Source organism: Nematolebias whitei, chromosome 21 (genome assembly GCF_014905685.2).
Source record: "Nematolebias whitei isolate Nwh7 chromosome 21, NemWhi1, whole genome shotgun sequence".
Classification (NCBI taxonomy): domain Eukaryota; kingdom Metazoa; phylum Chordata; class Actinopteri; order Cyprinodontiformes; family Rivulidae; genus Nematolebias; species Nematolebias whitei.
Genome location: NC_056518.1, coordinates 19481602 through 19501534, shown reverse-complemented (window position 1 = coordinate 19501534; position 19933 = coordinate 19481602). Strand labels below are relative to the sequence as shown.

Sequence of the window (19933 nt, the reverse complement as noted above, 5' to 3'; positions counted from 1 at the left end):
ATATATATATATATATATATATAAATTGGGATATCCACAGTTAAAACAGGTTTTGCAACATGGAGACAACTTGCCATAAATTACAGACTGCTTCAGTCAAATGGGTGTACACTTGCTTGATTTTCTTTTTCCTCCATGAAGGTAGTAGATGGTTAGGACTCTGCTCATAAAATAAAGTCCATTTGAAGCTTTAGCTTCGTGTTTCAAGAGAATTTCACTTGTGGACTAACGATTATTTGAACATTTAAGGTTATTATTGTAGCTAACACAGAACATGAGGCAATATAACATCTTTCTGGAAAAAAATCTCTTATTTTTCCTAACACACTTCAATCATCTTTGTGGCTGAAGCAGGTGCACCTCAGAGCAGTAAAAACAATCATATGATTTAGTCTCTAATTGTATTGTAGTATTTTGTACTCTGTATTGGGCCTAGCCGTACCCACCTATAATAATCAAGACATCTATCCTAACCTTGAAATACGGTGCAGTTTGTTGTATACAGGGCTAAATCGTATTCAAGAAACAAAACAAAACCAAAACTGGTAGATATCAGTAACATACAAGCCTTATTCCCACTGTTTTGGCTTCTGACGCTGAAAAGCCAAGAAAATGTCAGTCCTTTGGGGTCGGTAAACATTCTCATGCAGTTTATCCACAAAACCACAAATGTTGGAATTTAAATGATGTATAATTTTTTTGTGTGTTTCTCAACCCAAGTACAAAATGGTACTTTTTACAATGCAAGAAATGTTTCACAATCGCTATTGTCGGAACACATAGAAGAAACAAAGAAATCAGATGTCTGACTCCAAAACAGACATGCAGAGCAGATGTGCTCTAAACTTATTGCTGCTTCTGTTTGGACTCACACTTCTACATTTGTTGCCTGAAGCAGGACACTTGTTTGCATATTTTGTTTCATGACCTTTGGGGCACATAGTAATTCAACTTTTTTTTTTTTTTTTTGGTATTTACCTCCCAAAGAACATCTTGTCATCAAAAATAGACTTGGATTATCAGCAGTTTAATGATGCGAGCAGAAATGCTCATGTGTGTTTCTTTCTCTTTGCGTTCTGTATGTGAGATTCAGCATGCATGTCTTTCACGACAGGCGTGTGTTTGTTCAGAAGGTAGTGTTTAAACCCTCATCAGGACCTCTGCGGCAGTAATTAACACCCCCTGCATGTGTATTACGTTCCCCGTTCCCACTTTCTTATGCACCACTAACCAGAGCGTCGGACGCTGATTCGCAGCTAAGAAAACAGCTTGATCCACTTTTTTTGCTGCGTCTTCTAAGGTCTTGGATCTGTGGCATGGCTTGGTGTGCTGCCCAACCTGCTACCACTGGCTGGCTTTTTATTGAAAGCAGAGCTAAGTGTTTATTTTCATTGTACAGTTGGGAATAGGAGACGGGGGGTACCTTGGTTTACCTTGCAGTGGGGCCCCTGAGATGCGTGCAAAGTTAAAATTGCTTTCTACACAGAATAGATTGGCAAGCACGCAAAGAGTCAAGACATCACGGTTCAGAAACCTTGGATTCCAGCCTTGGCTTTTCTAAACACCGTACTCTTAAGTCTTAACAGCTCTATTCAGTGTGTGATTTGTGGTACTACAAAAGTGAAGGAGAAGTGTAAAAGAAAAACAGTATGAGTCTGTAAACGGCGTTCCAGAAACTCATTTTTACGTGTTTTTAAAAGAGCTAAGTGTTGATTTGTGAAGGGATCACAAAATATCATCTTTGTTTCATGATACTGGATTGTTTAAACGATCAGGGGTGCGTCCTCACATGGGCTTGAGTTGTATTTGATCTCGATATTCCAAACGTCAAGAAAGAGCGACTTGTTCAACTGTTCTGATTGTCCATCACCTTGAGAACATCGTCCAGGATCGACGGGCCCAGGTCGAGGCTGAATGAGAAACCGCTGTCCTCGTCTTTCTGTTCAGAAGTTTTCGGACAGTTCTCCGTAGATTCATCACATATGTCTGAACTCACGCTGCCTCGTCCAAACCTATCAGTCTGACTGGATGCAATGCTATTCCCTGTTGGGTACCCTTCCTTCTTATCCAGCTCGTGTTCCTCATCACTGTCCAGCAGGGGCAAAGAGACACACTTCTTCCTCTTCTGGTCGACAGACCATTCAGGGCTCTGCGAATCCTCTTTTTCATTCAGGTTCAGACGAGGGGGCTTCGGAGGCGGTGAGCAGGCCAGGATGAGGTTCTGTTCACTTTGGGAGCTCTTTTGGAGCAGGCCGTGGCCCAGCTTTAGAAAGGATAAATCTCCAAAGCTGTCTTTATGACCAGCACTTCCGATATGAGTGATGTGGCGGAAATCTTCAAGCGGTAAACTGATCATGTTGACGGAAAGCACCTCTCTCCGCTTAGAGTTCCTGCTGGACCAACGACTTGGTTTTCTGTGCAGTGCTGTTCTTAGTGGCATCTCGGTAGACGTGGTTGAGTTTCACTCTCCTGCGTTCTTCTTGTTCCCTCAATGGATTCCTAGGGAACGGTGCACCTCAAAGGCATAATTCCATCTGCATCAAAACAAAAGAAAACAGATATATATCTTATAACGAATGGTTGTTTGAAACAAGTCTGTGCTCGCGCTTGTTGTGTTGTTCAACCCCAGATGTTAGCAATGGGCTGTACGTGTTGCTTTAATGAGATTTGTCAGTCATTGTTTAGAGATTGCACCTGTTGGACTTGATTTTACTCTAATGAAATTCAACAACGCTTAACAGCAGAGGCGTGCTCAAATAAGTGTTTTGAAGCCTTCATTTGTAAATATTTATTTTCCCAGTCCTCGTTTCTTCCCATAAATGCAGGTGTGGTATTGTCCAAATCCTCCAGAGGAAGTCTATTAATCTACTTAAGACTTCCAGTAACAAAAGCAAGAAAATGCAAATACCCAATCTTCTTACTCAGTCTTTTCAGGAAGAACGTAATTTTTCCTCTCGTAACTGTCAAAAACAAAGAAGCTCAATGTGGAACACATGTTTTTATACTTCATGAAAAAAAGTGCAAATAGCTAAAATGCTTTTTTAAATCCGTGGAGTACAAGTTGCTGCGAGCAGTGACCCAGAATGTGGAAGTCGATAAAATAAATTTGATCCTATTGCTCCTTTAAATTCTTTCTTTTGCTTTTCGAATGTATGGCGCTGTTTTGAAATACCCTGCAAAGTTCACTTAGGTCTTCTGGGCAGTTTCTTATATTTTGAGACGTTTTGTCCTTCATCCAAAGGACTTCATCAGTCCGAGGAGCCACAACAAACTCAGTCCCACAAGCAGCATCTGAACCACTTTGGATATTGCTACCTCAGAGGAGTCGACGGGGGAGAGGGCAGGCCCCAGAACTGGTTGGTCCACTATGTCAGTGTGCTGCTTGTGGGACTGAGTTTGTTGTGGCTCCTCAAACTGATGAAGTCCTTTGGATGAAGTAAGTAAGTAAGTAAACTTTATTTATATAGCACTTTTCAAAGATAAAGTCACAAAGTGCTTTACAGAAATACAAAATATGGGCTTGAAATAAAACAAAAACAATAACAGCTGATAAAAGCGTAAAATAAAGGACGAAACATCTCAACAAAAAAAAAATAAACATCCAGATGACCTGATTGAACTTTGTTGGATTTTTTACTTGGATTGTTGAGCATAAACTTTGATGTTTTGAAATATGTTTACATAAAATAAAAATCTTATTCCAACCAACAAAACATCTCTTAAAATGGAACACAAGAAGTCATCCATTGAAAGTAAAACTCGACCAAAAAAAAAAGAGTAAACTTTTTGCCTTCCAATACCTAAACGTAAAGATTTTATTAATAAAAACAAACCAAATCAACTCAGGCTTGTCGATTAGATGATCTGCTAGCTGTCTTTGATTTCATAGTTTCCAAGCAGCTTTGCTCACATTAGATTCATGTTCGTGACTCGAAACACTCACTCTGTAAATTTGTAAACCACTTTAGCAAACAGGGATTGTTGGCCCGTAAAGGTTTTATCGTGTCTTTAGTAGCAGCAGGAGACTGGAGAGTGCGGACACAACAGCATTCCTTTCCCAACATGTCAGGTCAACCAAGGAGGAGTCTTATCCATGAGTTCAATGTTCAGGAAACACTTCATGGCCAACTAAAAGCTAAGAAGGTCATTAAAACAGATTGGCCAAGGAAAAAAAAAATCCTCAATTTCTTTTTACGTGCATTAGTAATACTTCTTTGAAAACAACTGCAGGTTCAAAATAAAACATTTGAGCATTTCACTGCTGTTAGCCAACGGCTACTCGGACAACTACCACAGATAAACATTAATGAGTTCATAAACTTACCTGCCTTGGTGCAGTAAATACAAATTATTAGAATCCCACACATGCACAACCGTGTCTGTCAGGCATCTCACTTCCTTTTTTAACTGCACACCTAGGCCAACCGTTCCTTGACATGAATGGGCTTGTCAACTGTCACAAGGCAAACCTTATTACTCAGCTTTGAAACAGTGAAACATTAAGTAATCTACTTCACTGTGACAGATCAATAACCTTTAGTATTCAAAATATCGCATCGAGGACCCTCTTTTGTACCTTAAGAGAAGCTGTTAAGACAGTTTCTTACCTGCTTTAGTGCATTTGAACAATGAATCCTTTTATTGATAATCTACTCTGTAAACTCCGTGCACTGCGGAAAGCTCTTCAGGTGTGCTGGTGGTGAAATCGCGCCTTACGTAAATGATACACCAGGGGGAGGTCGGAGTACAAAAGTCATCCAGGTGGAAGCTTTAGCTCAGGTTTGATCTCATCTCTTTGTATAATTGAAGTCATCCCACTTCAGACGTTTGGCAAGTCCGTGGAATTTGATCGTTCCGTCTGTGGAGTGAGTCTGCCTTTTTCTCATGACGTGAAGTCCTGCTGGTTGATTGGCTGCGCCCTTCACCTGCGAGGAAGTGGCTGCTCATTCATTTTCTGCGGTTGTATAAAATTGGATGTGCGCAGCTCAAGAGCAAGAGTTTCAGTCAAAATCAGGGTGAGAAAACTGAGTCTGAATAGGTTTGTGGGTGTTCAGTATGTGCTTATCTAAGGAAGTTGTAGTCTGTGTGCAAACATGTCAACCACGAAAAGGAGAGGGGTTAACTGATCTCTAATCTCCGTGGTATTGTCTCTTTACTCAACCCATTTCCTGATTTCCTGCCGTCTGTTGGCTCATGTAAAGCCCCACAGTCCACCCCACTCCACAGACTCTTCTGCCTGACTGAAGGCCTATGGTTTCTCTACGTAATCAAAAAGCTCACAGACTTGTACGAACAGGCACGCGGGGTTTCACAAGAGGGATAACATGTTGCATTTTCAATTCTCACGCCTCCTGCGTAAGGTTGACGCTGTAGTGGACTGGAAATTGTCTCAGAGCAGCAAACTGCACAGACGCGCTGTAAAAAACAACTTTGGTCGCAAGTAACTTTATCTTGCCCACGCATTTTGTTTAAAAAAGTTACAATATTTCATTTTCAACGCTCCTTTCAACTAGATGCAATGAGCAATAGGCAGCCGTCTTATTCTCTCCTCTTCTGCTCTGCGCTCCAGTGCCAGAACTATCTGCAAGACCAGACACATGCACAAATGAAATCTGAAACCAAAGATTTTGGAGCATTTGTTTAATTGGAAATCCTCCCGTTTTTCACCTACAAGCACAAAGATGCTTTCATGAGAGAAGCGCTGATGTCATGTGTGGTATTTAGAAGTGGCTTCATAAGCCCTCCTGTTTGACCACGGTTGGACTCACTCTGTTAGTTGTGCTCTCATGCTATGTGTCCTCTGGGCTGATGCGCTTAGCCTGAACCGAATTTTTGCATAAACCTCTTTTCTAAGGCCTGACCATGGTGGGTAATGTGGTTTGATGCAGCTATGCTGGTTCTGAAATTTGGGATGCTGCATGTTTTTGTTGTTGCAGAAGAAAAAGTGTTTCCAGATATTGCTTTGACGGCTGCTAGAAGCCCAAACTGGCTTTCGTGAATATTCCTGTCGCAATTTGTTGTGTGTTCTCCAGCTTCCGCTGCGCTAAAGTCCCCAGACAGCTCGAACTTTAGGAAGATTTACTACATTCATGGCATGTTTCTTTCATAAAGCCAACACAGCCTGATCATGACTACCAAGACGCACAAAGCTTGGATAAAATTCAGCACACATCCATAAATTCCCTAGATTATAAAATGAAATTTTTTTTTTTTAATTTATCACCTTCCTGTTGTTTTTGTCGTTTCCAAAATGATGACTCAAGATTTTTTTTTAAGTACTCAAAAAGAAACTTGGCAAAGTTATTGCTACTGTAAGAGGAAGTAAAAACACTTTTTTACACTTTCATCTTTCAACATTTTTATTTATTAATTTTTTTTTAAATGTCCAGAGGACCAGATTTAACTTTTTTAGATTTTGCTACCTGGATTATTGAGCATGCATCAGGATACTTATTGACACTGCTTCTGCCTTTAGGCTTAGTTTTTGTTAAATAATTAGATTTGGTGATATTTATAAGTTAAAGCTTTATGAGTATTGTTTTTAAAATTAAAAACTATTTAGACAATATACCTTTAGAGAATGGCTTAAACTGATAAATTTCACATTGTCATCTGAAAACATGAGTTTTCTTCTTTTTTTAACCACTCCGTGGTAAAACGTTTTGCTTGCTGCGTGAACAGTTTCTGTTTAGATGACGTTGTGGCATTTTATTTGAGAATTCACTAGAAAAAAATCTAATAATGCCCTGACATGGATAAAAAAACAAACAAAAAAAAAAAAACCAGGCCCAGTTGATATCCCTACAGTCATCAAATCTGTTTGATGAAAAGGACTGTTGAAGTTGAGTGATTTATTTTTAAAGCTTTTGTTGGATATTTTAATTATCCTATCATCAACTCATTAATCAAATAAGCCACACAAGGAAATGCGAGAAGATCTTTTCAACCCAGGTTTAATCCTTGCAAGGAGGTGCAGCAATTGAAAACAGACAAGATGTTCTACGAAGCCCTGATCACATGGTCTGTCCACGGACAAAGAGTTAAGAACAGCTTAAATACCCATTATCAGACAGACGAGGTCAAGACACGACCTCTGCTTCACGGCTCAGTTGTTGAAGGCGTCAGAGTTCATCAGTTGTCAGACCCCTCTCTGAGTATACAGTAAGGCTGTCTTCACTTCAGAATTTAACATTAGTAAGTAAAAACATCTATAAAGTTCTTATCCAAACCAAGATGTTTTACTCTCTTTAAGCACCTCCTGTTCACCAGCTGATGTTTGATCCATCTGATGCTTGACCACAACAGGTATTTGATCATTTGACTTGAAAAATACTGATCAAAATGTTCAGTTTTGGTTCTATTTGTCCAATTTAAGTTTCTTGAAGGATGTTTAGCCATCTATCCATCATCTTTACCCGTTTCTTCCTTTTCAAGTCACGGAGGTCACTGGTGCCCATATCCAGCAATCACTGTGCGAGAGGTGGGGCACACCCTGGACAGGTTTCACGCTCATCACAGGGACACCTGGAAACAAATGAGACAATTAAGAGTTACCAATCAGCCTAACACGCATGTTTTTGGTCTCTGGGAGGAAACTGGAGTACCCGAAGAAAACCCACGCATGCACGGAGAGAACATGCAAACTCCATCCAGAAAGGCCCCCGGCTGGGATTCGATTCGTCGATCTTCTCGTTGAGAGGCAACAGCTCTATGCGCCACTGTGTCAATGAAAATCTAAAATTTTTAAATAAGTTTATACACAAACATGACATATTTGGAAGCGTTCACAATTTTTAAGCATCATAATGTCTTTTTTTTTGCCATCTAGAGATTGTTGGTAAAATGTTTGTATAAAGGTGCAACTTATAAAATAACTTTATTTTCTTTTTATTCAGTGAGGATAATCAAAAGCTGAATCCTAAATATGTAAAACCTTTAAAACAATATGTGAATGGTCACAATGGTACAATTATAATACTAAAAAAAACAAGTTAATGACAACTTTTTTCCCCTTCAACGTCACCCAAGGTTCAGACTGTATTCATTTGTTTTAACAAGAAGTCTGTTGCAATCAGTGAGCTTTTCCAGGAAGGCTAGGATATGAGAGACAATTTTTTATTTTTCTAAAAATGTGCTGCTGGAGATTAAAACAGGCCAAACCTCACGCGTTTCAATTTTTTTTCATGGTTTTAAGTTCATCCATCATAAAGAGAAATGCCAGTCCAGGTCCAGGAGGTCTTTGCAGTCATTTTTCTTTTCAGTGTTTATTTCTTGTACTCTTGCAGATTCCAAAGGCAATCTCCGTTTTCTTATAGCAGACGTCTGTTCTGATGAATACAGTGACCGCTGACAACCACATGCTGGACACACAAAAACATACCTCTAATAAAATGGCAGCTTTAAGACTCCCGACCCTTTGTTTTTAACTTGCGGTCTACTCACTTCGACTTGTACCTTTTTTAAGCCGTTTTCATTCAATTACTACAATCCTTGAAGATTTGGTATCCTGTATAACATTGGTACACCTTCTTTTAGTTGTACAGTTTTACAAACTATGGCATATTTAAAAATCATCACGAGGTCTGTAAATTGAATAATTACATTACGTATACAACATATAATTCATTACATTATGACACTTTAAAATTCATATTGAAACGTCACTGGAATTAATTTGGCTCATTCTACTTTACGTCGTCTTGTTTCTCCTATGCTTACAAGTATTTATATCTCTTAGAGGTTTTACCAGTCACTTATTTGGGTGGAGGTCTTGACTTTAAGTGGATTGTTGCAGCACTTTGATTCTTCTTGTTTTTAGCCATCCCATTGTTACTTTCTCGTGGTATGACTGTCCATCGTCTCATTACGTTTCTCCGTTTTGGAGAAGCTTCAACTGTCAGACAGATGACCCCAAAGTTCATGGCCACGTGTTTGGTTTTCTTCAAATATGGTGCTAATCATTTTGACCAAACAACTTAGGTTTGGTCTCCTGTTACCAAAGAACACTGTTCCAAAAGTTGTGTGGTTCGTTGCGATACAGCGTTGCAAACCCAAGCTGTGCTGCCATATTCTTGTTAGTGAATATATTTTTTCCTGGCAGTCCTTCCATATAAACCCAACTTGTTCAGTTTAAACTGCACAGTTGTGAACTTTTAACATTTATCTTGATAAGTGAGGTTTGTAGAGTCTGACATGTTGGTTTCCTTTTCTTCTTCTTCTTCCTGCATTCCCCCTGATCAATGCTCAGTCTGAGCTTCAGAAGAAGTTCCTAAAACTTCTACTCCTGGTAGGAGTAGCTTCTGTCTTGAAGGTTTGTGCATCCTTTTTGCCTTAGTAAAATTATAAACTCCAAATAGGCCTGTCAAGATAACAAATTTTGCTGGGCGATTAATTCTCTCAGAAATTATTGCGATAAGTGATAATATTGTTTGGAATTTGACAATAATTAGTAATTATTGTCAAATTTAAGAAGAAATTTTATTTGTTTTGAATTTAGTACCTTTTTTACCACCGTATGGCAGTATAAGACTGTTTAAACTGAAGGATGGATAGTGAGGGAGCGAGCAGCATGTCTCTTTAAGAAAAATGGGAGGGAGGTGTCTTGATGTGACATGGGCTATCTCTCCTTCCTTTATTCGGTTCTCAAAATGGTGGACGCTTGGTGTGGTTTGAGCTCTTTAGCATAGCATTTTTCAAACAAAGCTTTTAATAAAAAATCTGTAAATAAGTTCTCAGCTTCTTTTTGTAGAGAAAAACAACTTTTTACAGTGTAAATGTCAAACTCAAGGCTCGGGGGCCAAATGTGGCTCTCGTTGACATCTTATCTGGCCCTCAAGATGTTATTTGAAATGTAAAATACTTTTATCAATTTAATTGTTTTTGGGGGGTAATCTTTGAATATGATGTCAAAAGTGCAACAGAGAACGTCAAATGAGACCAATCAAACTCTTGACGAGGAACCTGCAACCAAGAAAAGATGTTTGGTATCTAACTTGAGTTAATGTAGATTCTGAAACTGGCCCTTAGTTTGGAAAAAAGTTAATTTTGGCCCCCTTTTGTAATTGAGTTTGACACCCCGTTTTACACGAAGGCACGGGTGTCGGCCGTAAATTTTGTAGCTTCGGCAAGACGGAGATTTTTTCCTGAGGTCAGCCTGTTAGCTTAGCTCGTAGCTTAGCTTCTCAGCTTAGCTGCTTTTAACGATCCAAAAATGCGATTTTGGATCGTTAAAATGGATTTTAAAGAGAAAAGAGAAATGGAGGGGTCAGTGAAGAGCACCAGAGTTGAGCCTTTTGTCATCCAGTGTCTTCAGTAGAAAGAAAGAGACACGAAGAAACAACAAAGCTGATAAATGAAAATGAGGTCGATAATTTTCATTTATCATGCGATTAATTGATTTATTGTTTATCGCGACAGACCTAACTCCAATTGATTAGAAATTGCCTTATAGCACTTCCAAACTTGACGAAATTTGAGAAAATAACAACCCCGAGTGTCCCCTTTTTCGTTGCAGACAGACTTTGTATTAACTGTAGCATATCACACTGTAGATATCTCAATATTTGGGCGGCTGTGGCTGAGTGGTTAGAGCAGTCGTCTTCCAATGCAAGAGTTGGGGGTTAGATTCCCCCAGCAGTCACATGCCGAAGTGTCCCTGGGCAAGACACTGAACCCTTCATTGCCTCCGATGTGTGTCCCATCGGTGTATGAATGTGATAAAGTACTGATTATTCATTGTATAGATCCAGTAGAGTGCTGTATGAATGGGTAAATGAGGGCACAGATTGTAGTGTAAAGAGCTTTGAGTATCTTGATAAGAAAGAAAGGCACTATATAAATACAGTCCATTTATTTACAGTAAATTTATTAAATGACTAAACGTCTTTGTGAAGGTACTAAAAGTGCTTTAAAGTGCTTGTGCCGTTATATGAAAATATGCAAGGGTTAAAATAAATCTTGGGGACTTAATCTCTGTAAAGTTTTTGCTCTCTCCTAACAAAAACAGTGTAAATGACCAAAGCTTTGTGGTTGTTTGCGTCTGCGGAGTCTTGTAATGAATCATGATTAATTCTCAACCGTCACCGAAGCTTAAGTTTTTATCTGTGTGGGGATTCTCACCTTGGCTCCAGTGGTAAATGGTGCAGTTCGTTTCGAGTCAACAGGAGGTCTTTGGTACTTGCACGCACTCGGACTCCCTCACAAAAAAAAAAAAAAAAGCTCTAAATAGTAGTCTATAAGTGTTTGCCCCCTCATAAATCAAATACTCCAGAAATCAGTGACAAACAGAAATACGCACTGTGCCACCGCACATACTCTAGATAAATAGTTTCTTGATTAACTTGACCACAGCACATTAGAGACAGAAATGTTGGCCTAAAACACAGAGCAGGCTTGTTAGGGGAAAAAAAAACATTCTTCTCTTGGAAGTCTGTCTTGTCACTTCTTGGCACAACGCGATGTGTGATGACTGCTGGTGCTAACGAGAACTCCATTTATCAAATTCAGATTGTAGGCCGCAGGGTTAAGAAAGTGGAACGGCAGGTATTTTAACTAGAAATATTTGTAAAACCCAAAGATGCCATCTCATCGTATGTTCTAACCCATCAGCTGAATCACACAGACACATGTGCTGACACGACTGAAACGAGTGGCGAGACGTGAAGCCGGTCTAACGATTTGTGTTCGGGAAACACTGCGGCCACCTGCGCTGGTGCTTCCTGATGTGTGCGGGATGAAGTGTCGGTGTGTGCGTGTGACTGACTCAGAGCTGGTGGTATTCAATATGTCCTAACTGGCCTGGAATCAGACGGAGGTGGGGGCCGTGCTGTTTTGAGGTTCAGCCATGCGCTGATGTCATTCGGCTAATCCTCAGCTTGTTTGCATGTATGTTTGTGTTTTACTATCATTTTACTTCTGTGGTGGCCTTCCTTCCTCGGCTTTGCACAGGGGGCCCATGGTTTGTGTTCTGTGGTTTCCAGCTCACGCAGGGCCCCTGCATTACAGCACCAAGCATACACTGACACGCATGAAAATGCACACACGGAGGCTTTAGTTACAGTGATGCACTGGCTAAACATGTCCATTGTAAGTTAACCCCCCAGGCAAGGAAACATTGCTCATCCCAAGAGATGTGTCCCATCGCTCATGAAGCACCTGTAAATGATCAGAATCCCCCTTCAAGGCATTTATTCTGCCTCTGGGCACAACTTGTAGAAAATAAATGCAGGATTTTTACACCTTTAATGTTTTGACCAGTAGAGGGCAGGCTAGAGCAGGAATATAGTTTCTGTACAGGAAGGACACCAAACCCTTTTGCTTACTTGCTAATGTTCTATTTATCATGAAGGTACAAAAGTTGTTTATTTACCTAATGGTGGTATTTCATAGTTGCGTGTCAGACAAGGGCTTGAGCTCACAAATTTGGAATGATAATAGCAGCTTTCCTTAATCCAGGGGTGGAGTGGGGGGCAACTTCCTTTTGCAGACCCCTTTACTCTAGTCTTTCACACTTTATCCTCTGTCGCTCAGCGCAGGGATAGTGGAGTCCCAGTGATGTTTTCCAGATGCCTTGGCTCTGCGAGTGCACTGATAAAAACGCAACCTCTTCTAATCAGATAGTTTCAGTCGTTAGCAGCATTTAAATTAACACCTATTCTCTGTCTTGTTGAAAACATGTTTTATTTGCCTGGAAAACATGGATATGATAATAAAAAAAATCACTCTGTAGACAAACATTCATCCTTCTACAAAAAGGATTGTCGGTCAATGAAAATGCTCATAATTTTTCTCTTTCTCTTCTTCCTGGAAGTGCCAACATTTCAATGTGTGACAAATGCTACTGCAGCCGGCTTGATTAGCAGTTAGCTAGCCGACGTCTGCTCTTGGTGATTTGTCTCGCAGGTAGAGAAATTTTTTCCTGCCGTCATATAAGCAGTAGTCCTTCAAACAAATGAGACAAACTGAAAGGCCATGCAGCTCCATTCGAGTCCATATTCTGGATTGAATGCCTCGAAGCTGCAACATTATGATGTTACTGCTTCTCGCTGGGCTGCTATCTCCTACATGATCGCCCTGTCATCATGCTAATAGCACCTCAGATAAGAGCATCTGTCGGACTCACTCTGCTCTCAAAGGCCTGGTTGAGATAGTAAACAGACATTGGACATTAACGGTGGTTCTTTCATAGTGTCTGCTTTAAGTCAGTGTTGTCACAATATTTATAACAGATGTTTAGCTTTTTTTTATGACTTCCCAATGGAACGTCTCAATAGACGTCATCCTAGGATAATGAATAAAGGACTCCTCTACCGATCAGTTTATTTGCTTTAGTTACCTTGTTTGACGTCGCCCGTCTGTGTTTCCTTTAGGCTTCCCTGTCAAACGAGCGCGACTACGAGAGCGTGGTGATGATGAGGATGAGGCAGGCTGCCGAGCGTCAGAGGCTCATAGAGCAAATGCAACGAGAAGACGAGGAGGAAAGTGCCAAGTCCTAACCCCTGGAGATCCTGCTCGGCGGCAGCAGACAGATAAAGATTCAGGCTTTAGTTTCATAAAGCCTCTTATGCGTTTAGTTTTTTATTGTTTATTAAATGTACTATGATGTGTGGCAAATAAACCATTTTTGACAGAAAGAAAATCCGTTGTTTTTTGTATCAGTTGAGAATATACGTGACTCTGTGAGATAAAGGGCAACACAAAATGTAATCAAAGCCATACAGTGATGACATTTTCACCAGTCACCCATTATTTGTCTAAATGAGACAAGTTATTATTACTTTATTACTCTAATCATACAAGCTGTATGTAATGTGACAATCTTTCCTGATGATCAGATACTCTTGGAGATAAGACGGTAGCCTTCCAAACCACAGACAAATCATTTGTGCCCCATTTTAATCCAGCAATCAGGCTGGGATTGAAACATGAGGTAAACTTTTATGGAATTCCTGTGGCCTCGTGATGAAACGTGAACTCACTCTGGAGGCCCGCCGTTTCAGATCTGGTGGTTTTAGATGATTGTTCGCCTTGGCTTTGTGCACCGTATTTTCAAATCTCTGCTCAAGACCAAGGAAGCCTTGTGACCTGATCAGCATAAATACATGTTGGCTGTTCAGTCAGCTCCAAGCATTTATGTTCTCAATATGCTCCTTAATATTTACACAAAATCTTTGCAAAGCCCTCATTTAAAAAAACAAACAAAAAAATAAAATTCTGTTCAAATTAAAGCAAATGTTTTCTGTGTTTGGATTTTAGACGAGCCAATCTGGATTCTGACATAAATCTGAGTGATGAGAACATTTTTATGAGTTTTTATTATTGTTTCCCCCAAATTTCAGTTTTAGCTTTGATTGCTGTAAAATCCAGATTTATGTTTGTTCCACTAATTTCTAAACCAAGGTGAGGAAATCAAAACTTAGTGTGATTAGAATGAATCAAAATTTCAGATAGGTTGTCCTTTTTAGAATTGCACCCGTCCTTTATGAAAATATATAATAAAACATCATGTCATGTATAATTCCCAAAGCATTATCTACATAAATACACTTTGAACTAGACAATGGCCTTTCCTGTGAAAATGCAGTGTGAATAATTACTCCAGAAGAACTTGCTGAGAAACAGCTGAAATAAAATTATTTTATAGTGTTGTATAAAATATAAAGAACAGATTATTCAGAATTCTACACACAATACCCCATTATGACGATGTGATATTTTTTGTTAGATTTTTGCAAATTTATTAAAAATAGAAACTAATAAATCATATTTACGTAAGTATTCAGTCTTTGACATGAAGCTCAAATTGAGCTCAGATGCATCCTGTTTCCACGGATCATCCTTGAGCTGTTTCTACAACTTACATGGAGTCCATCTGTGGTAACCTCAGTTGATTGGACTTGATTTGAAAGGCACACACTTGTCTACAGAAGGTCCCACAGTTGGTGCATGTCGGAGCACAAACACCAAGCATGAAGTCAAAGGAATTGTCTGTAGACCTCTGAGACAGGATTGTGTTCAGGCACAAATCTGGGGAAGGATACAGAACATTTTCTGCTGCTTTGAAGATTCCAGTGAGCTCAATGATCTCCATCATTTGAAAATGGAAGAAGTTTGAAACCACCAGGAACTGAGCGATCAGGGGAGAAGGACCTTAGTTAGGGAGGTGACCAAGAACCCAATGGTCACTCTGTCAGAGCTCCAGTGTTCCTCTGTGGAGAGAGGAGAAACTTCCAGAAGGTGAATGCCAGGCGTCATGTTTGGAGGAAACCAGGTCATCACCATCCCTACAGTGAAGCATGGTGGTGGCAGCATCATGATACGGGATGTTTTTCAGCAGCAGGAACTGGCAGATTAGTCAGGATAGAGGGAAAAATGAATGCAGCAATGTACAGAGACATCCTGGATGTAAACCTTCTCCAGAGTGTTCTTGACCTCAGACTGGGGTGACGGTTCATTTTTCAGCAGAACGACCCAAAGCACATGGACAAGATCTCAAAGGAGGGGCTTCAGGACCACTCAGTGAAGGTCCTGGAGGGGCCAAGTTAGAGTCCAGACTTGAATCTGATTGAACATCTCTGGGGACATCTGAAAATGGCTGCACAGACGTCTCCAACCTGATGGAGCTTGAGAAGTCCTGCAAAGAAGAATGGGACAAACTGCCTAAAGATCAGAGCGCTCAGCTTGAAGCTTCATATTCAAAAAGACTGGAGGCTGTCATTGATGCCAAAGGTGGCGCAACAAAATATTAAGCAAAGGCTACATGTGAATACTTACGTAAATGTGATTCATTAGTTTGCTATTTTCAATAAATTTGCAAAAATCTAAATATATATATATATATATATATATATATATATATATTTTTTTTTTTTCACATTGTCAATGTACAATGGAGCTTTAGGGGCACGCAACAAAAAAATACATTGCACGCTAAGAACCCCGCATAAAATTACGACTTTATTCTCGTAACTTTATGGCTTTTTTTTTATTTCTTAGCGTGGCAATGTATTTTTATTTTTATTTTTTTTAGCGTGGCCTAAAGCTCCATTGTAATAATGGGGTTTTGTACTTAGAATTTTGAGGAAAGAAATTAATTTAATACAATTTGGAAGAAGGCTGTGACATTACAAAATGTGGGATAAGTGAAGCGCTATGAATACTTTCTGGATGCTCTGTATGTGGAAGATTGTGCAGCTTTATGGCTTCTTTATGTTCTGTGAAGTGACGCGCTACTGTTGACCCACATTCCTGTGTAACCCTGTTTCACTGTCAGTGTACTGTAATCACTTTTTAAAAATCTGTCCTGCTAAGATATTATTTTTGTTGTCTTTATGGTGTGTTGCCGTGTCTACATTTACAGGCCTGGGTGTGTGGTTTATCTTGTTTTATTTAGGAGCATATGGAAGCTTCACCACGTCCAATCCAGTCGTGTATCCCCCTGCCACTCCTGCGCTGCCTCTCTATGGCTCTGTTGCACAATGTCCAGCTGTGTAGCGGTGCGATGGGAGACATCTGCTCCTCTCCTCCTGCAAAATTCCCTCATAATGTGGTTTTGTTTATGTGTATCCTTTTTCAATATACCAGCGATGTGAAAAAAGACTGTTTGAATTGCAACAAAGGAAATACAGTTACAGGAAACATATTCACCACCAAAGCTGCCCTAAGCACACAGTGGCATGTGCTGCTACATGCGAACCAGCAGGGGAGAATGATCTGTTGGTACACCAGTTGCAAAAGATAACTGAAGTCACCACCATATCAGATTTCATGCACTGGAACTGTCGTGTTTGCATATGCAAACAATATGTTTGTGACAGAACAAGCAAGGACCTTTTTTATTTTTTATAATTATATATATAAAGCATGGAGGTGGAAGTTGTGTCATGTGTGAGGCAGCAGGTCTGGTTAGAATTTGGCTGCGACTTGGCTGGCAGCAGTTAGGGTTGGCTTGTTATGCTGCAATAGGCTTAGACTACTAGAGGACAAATTGACCTCATTTCTTAAAATGAACCGTTTTCATTTGATATTATTTCTATCTTAACATGTGATTCTTGATCTGCCATTGTGTATCTGTTCCTCCTTCCTGTTCCTCTCAAACCCAGCCGGTCGAAGCAGATGGCCACTTGTCCTGAGCCTGGTTCTGCTAAAGGTTTCTTCCTCATGAGGGAGTTTTTCCTTTCCACTGTCACCTTCATGCTTGCTCAAGATGAGATTCGATGATAAAGTTAGACTCAAAGCAGTCTGCTCCTCAGATAAATAATGTTATTTACTTACGTTTTATATATATATGAATGTTTCTGTTCAGTGTCTTAAGATGACTTTTGTTGTGACTTGGTGCTATATAAATAAACTGAATTCAATTGAATTAATGTGCTTTCTGTAACACTGGGATGTTTATTTATTTATTTATTTTGGTGCACCAGTTTACAACATAGATGGCTGAAATACTTTTCCAATTTTAGTACATTTTATTCTGTGGGACAAAGCTAAACAAATGATTTGTCATAAATTAATCATCAATGTTTAAAATGATGAAAAAAAAATTATTTAAAAAAAGATCTATAGGTACAAATAGTTTTATTTATATCAGAATGAAGCCGTATTGAGTCATAAACAACTCCCCAGCAGAGGATGCGTCTTAATATTCTCTGAACTTGGCAACCTGACATTTTCAGTCTGAAATCTGAACCCTAAACTTTTCTTTAAGGTCCATGCCATAACAAGTTACAGATATTAAAAGCTTTGTGCAAAATTCATTTTGTTTTTAAAGACAAAAGGTGTTTTGATGCTGTTGCTTCACGATCAGTCACTCCGTCTCCTTGTGGAGACACCACACCAGCGTCTGTCCCACCCCTGTCATTGACAGCACACGGAAGCCAATCTTCTCCAGCTTGTCCAGCACCAAACGAGGCGGGTCGTCCACATGGTACTCAGAACTAAAAAAAAGAAAAGAAAAGCATAAACAAAGTCATCCGGCTTTCCACAAATATGGGATATCGTTCAGTAAACTTTGCTCGCCGTCAAATGTTCTGGTGCTCGTTCATTTCCTTCCACACCTTGGTTCATTTCCCAGCAGGATTTGAATCTGGTTGCCAACGACAACACGTCCCAGATCTGTATTCCATCAGCTTGAATGGTTTATTGCAAACCAACAAAGCAGAGGCTTTCCTCCATCACATTTCCCCCTCCTCCAAACTGATTTCACCTCAGCTTTGTTGTCAATATGTGCGTTTCATGAGCCAAAGCGAAAGAAACACCAGCTTTTAACTGTCAAAATCGAGAAAAATGTCCCCGTGAGAGCACATGTACACCACACCTGCCTAAATCTGCTCGTGTGTAGCCCTCTGCGTCGTTGCAGCTCAATTTCCCCTGTTTGTAATGGTGATGATGGAGATGGAGTTTCGGGACTGTGCACATTTAAATATATCTGCAGCGTTTACTTTGCCACAAACCACCATGGCTGCTCCAACTTTCAGTACTCACAAGTTGTTCCCCAGCATGGTTGTTTTTCTCGCTCCCAGGTAATTCATGACAGCTGGATCCGAAAATTCATCTCCTACATTTGTTGGGCCACTTTCCTGAAAGACAGAAGTGTATGCACATTATAACGGTTAACAAAAAAGGACCTGATGGTCTCATTTGTGTAGACTTGGCTGCATTTCCCAGGCTACCCCTGCAGCAGGATAATGATCTGTAATATCTGGACAGGCTAAAAATAAATCATCTAATACTCGAGGGTTATAGAATTAGGCTCATGGAGTCGTGCAGGCAAGAAAATGAACATGAGAAACCAAAGAGGCAGGGAGACGCACATGTGTTTTTATTTTAGGGCAAATAAAACAAATATTTAAAAACCGCTACTTAGTCCTTTTTGAGCTTCATGATTTCCTTGACATGCTGAATAATATATTTTTTACTAACTACACTGATTGATAAGGAGGATCAGGTTGCAAATAGGTAAATAAACATCAAAAGAGCACAGCATGACAAGTTATTTAAGATACACACCAGTCGGATCTGCGTACTGATCAGTATGTAAGGCATTCCTGCTTCCTGGCTTTAGATCCTGGACTCCCCCTGGGAATGACTCAAGAGGGTCTCCTCACAGACGCGACTGCCCCTCCTGCTCCACAACCTGCGCTCCTCTGGCAGCGCACTTCCTGCAGGAGGCGGAAACGCCCACCGCCGCCGACCAATCAGCTTCCTCCTTTCACAGGCGCTGCGCACAGATTGCTCAACAACCATCACGGGTTTGTTTACACGGAATATGTTGGCCAGTGAAAGACCAAAGCAAATGGTTTTGTTTTGATTGTAATTTTTAAAAATCTCAGTTTTTTCATTTGGCTGTGGAGTTTTATTTTATCGTGTTCAATGTGCTCTTTTAATTGTTTTTGGTACTCATTGCAAAGTTATAAACTGATAAACAAACAGACAAAAAAAAAAATCATATTCAAATTCTTAAGTAAAAACAAAATCTGGAAAAAAAGGTTTCTGTCACATCGATGGTTAACGTGTCCCTAAATTAAATATTTGTTACCTGATGCCACCTCATGTGCTTGTTTCCTTCAGAAACAGCCAAAGTGATTAAAAGTCTATGGATGTCAACAATAGAAAAGTGGGAGAGATGAATGGGATTGAGAAGTCGGACAATTTTGCTGAGTAATATGTTAGCGTCAGAATAGAGTTGAAAAAAAAAACCCCCTAAAACAAACAAAACCCATTTAAGCACTTCTGCTGGTGCAGAAAGTTGAGACTGGGGCAAAACGACAGTACAGGTCAAGAAGAGACCGTGTGTTCTGATGCCCAGCCATCCTTGTGGTGCACCACCCTGCTTCCACCTATAAACATCTCTGATATTCTACACACTGAAAACTGCTGGGTTATAAACTACCCAATCTGTAAGCCAGTGTTGGGGTAAATTTGGATTTAATTAATC

The 19933-nt window shown here is 39.9% G+C and overlaps 3 protein-coding genes across 4 annotated transcripts in view; 1 reads left to right on the top strand and 2 right to left on the bottom strand.

Annotated features, from left to right (window-relative positions):
* The window catches only part of dnajc17 (DnaJ (Hsp40) homolog, subfamily C, member 17), a 39970-nt gene extending 26346 nt beyond the window's left edge, over window positions 1–13624 (top strand). The window contains exon 11 of the mRNA XM_037695173.1: window positions 13368–13624. Coding sequence (XP_037551101.1) covers window positions 13368–13493 — 126 coding nt within the window. The 3' untranslated portion in view covers window positions 13494–13624. The remainder of the gene's footprint in view (window positions 1–13367) is intronic.
* On the bottom strand, window positions 984–4809 carry LOC119427542 (cdc42 effector protein 2). Of its 2 annotated transcripts, none has more exons than XM_037695174.1 (2): window positions 4608–4809; window positions 984–2534 (listed from the first exon to the last, which is right to left on the bottom strand). In XM_037695174.1, the coding sequence occupies exon 2, from the start codon at window positions 2438–2440 to the stop codon at window positions 1847–1849; it is 594 nt and encodes a 197-aa protein (XP_037551102.1). In that variant the 5' UTR covers window positions 2441–2534; window positions 4608–4809; the 3' UTR covers window positions 984–1846. The 2 variants fall into 2 exon arrangements, with proteins under 2 accessions (XP_037551102.1, XP_037551103.1); XM_037695175.1 differs by lacking the exon at window positions 4608–4809 and adding an exon at window positions 4325–4380.
* Window positions 13625–17415: 3791 nt separating the features above from the next.
* gchfr (GTP cyclohydrolase I feedback regulator) lies at window positions 17416–19159 on the bottom strand. The gene is made up of 3 exons (XM_037694577.1): window positions 19006–19159; window positions 18481–18575; window positions 17416–17933 (listed from the first exon to the last, which is right to left on the bottom strand). Exons 1-3 carry the CDS (start codon window positions 19039–19041, stop codon window positions 17804–17806), a joined length of 261 nt encoding a protein of 86 aa, XP_037550505.1. The 5' UTR covers window positions 19042–19159; the 3' UTR covers window positions 17416–17803.
* Window positions 19160–19933: the final 774 nt, after the last annotated feature.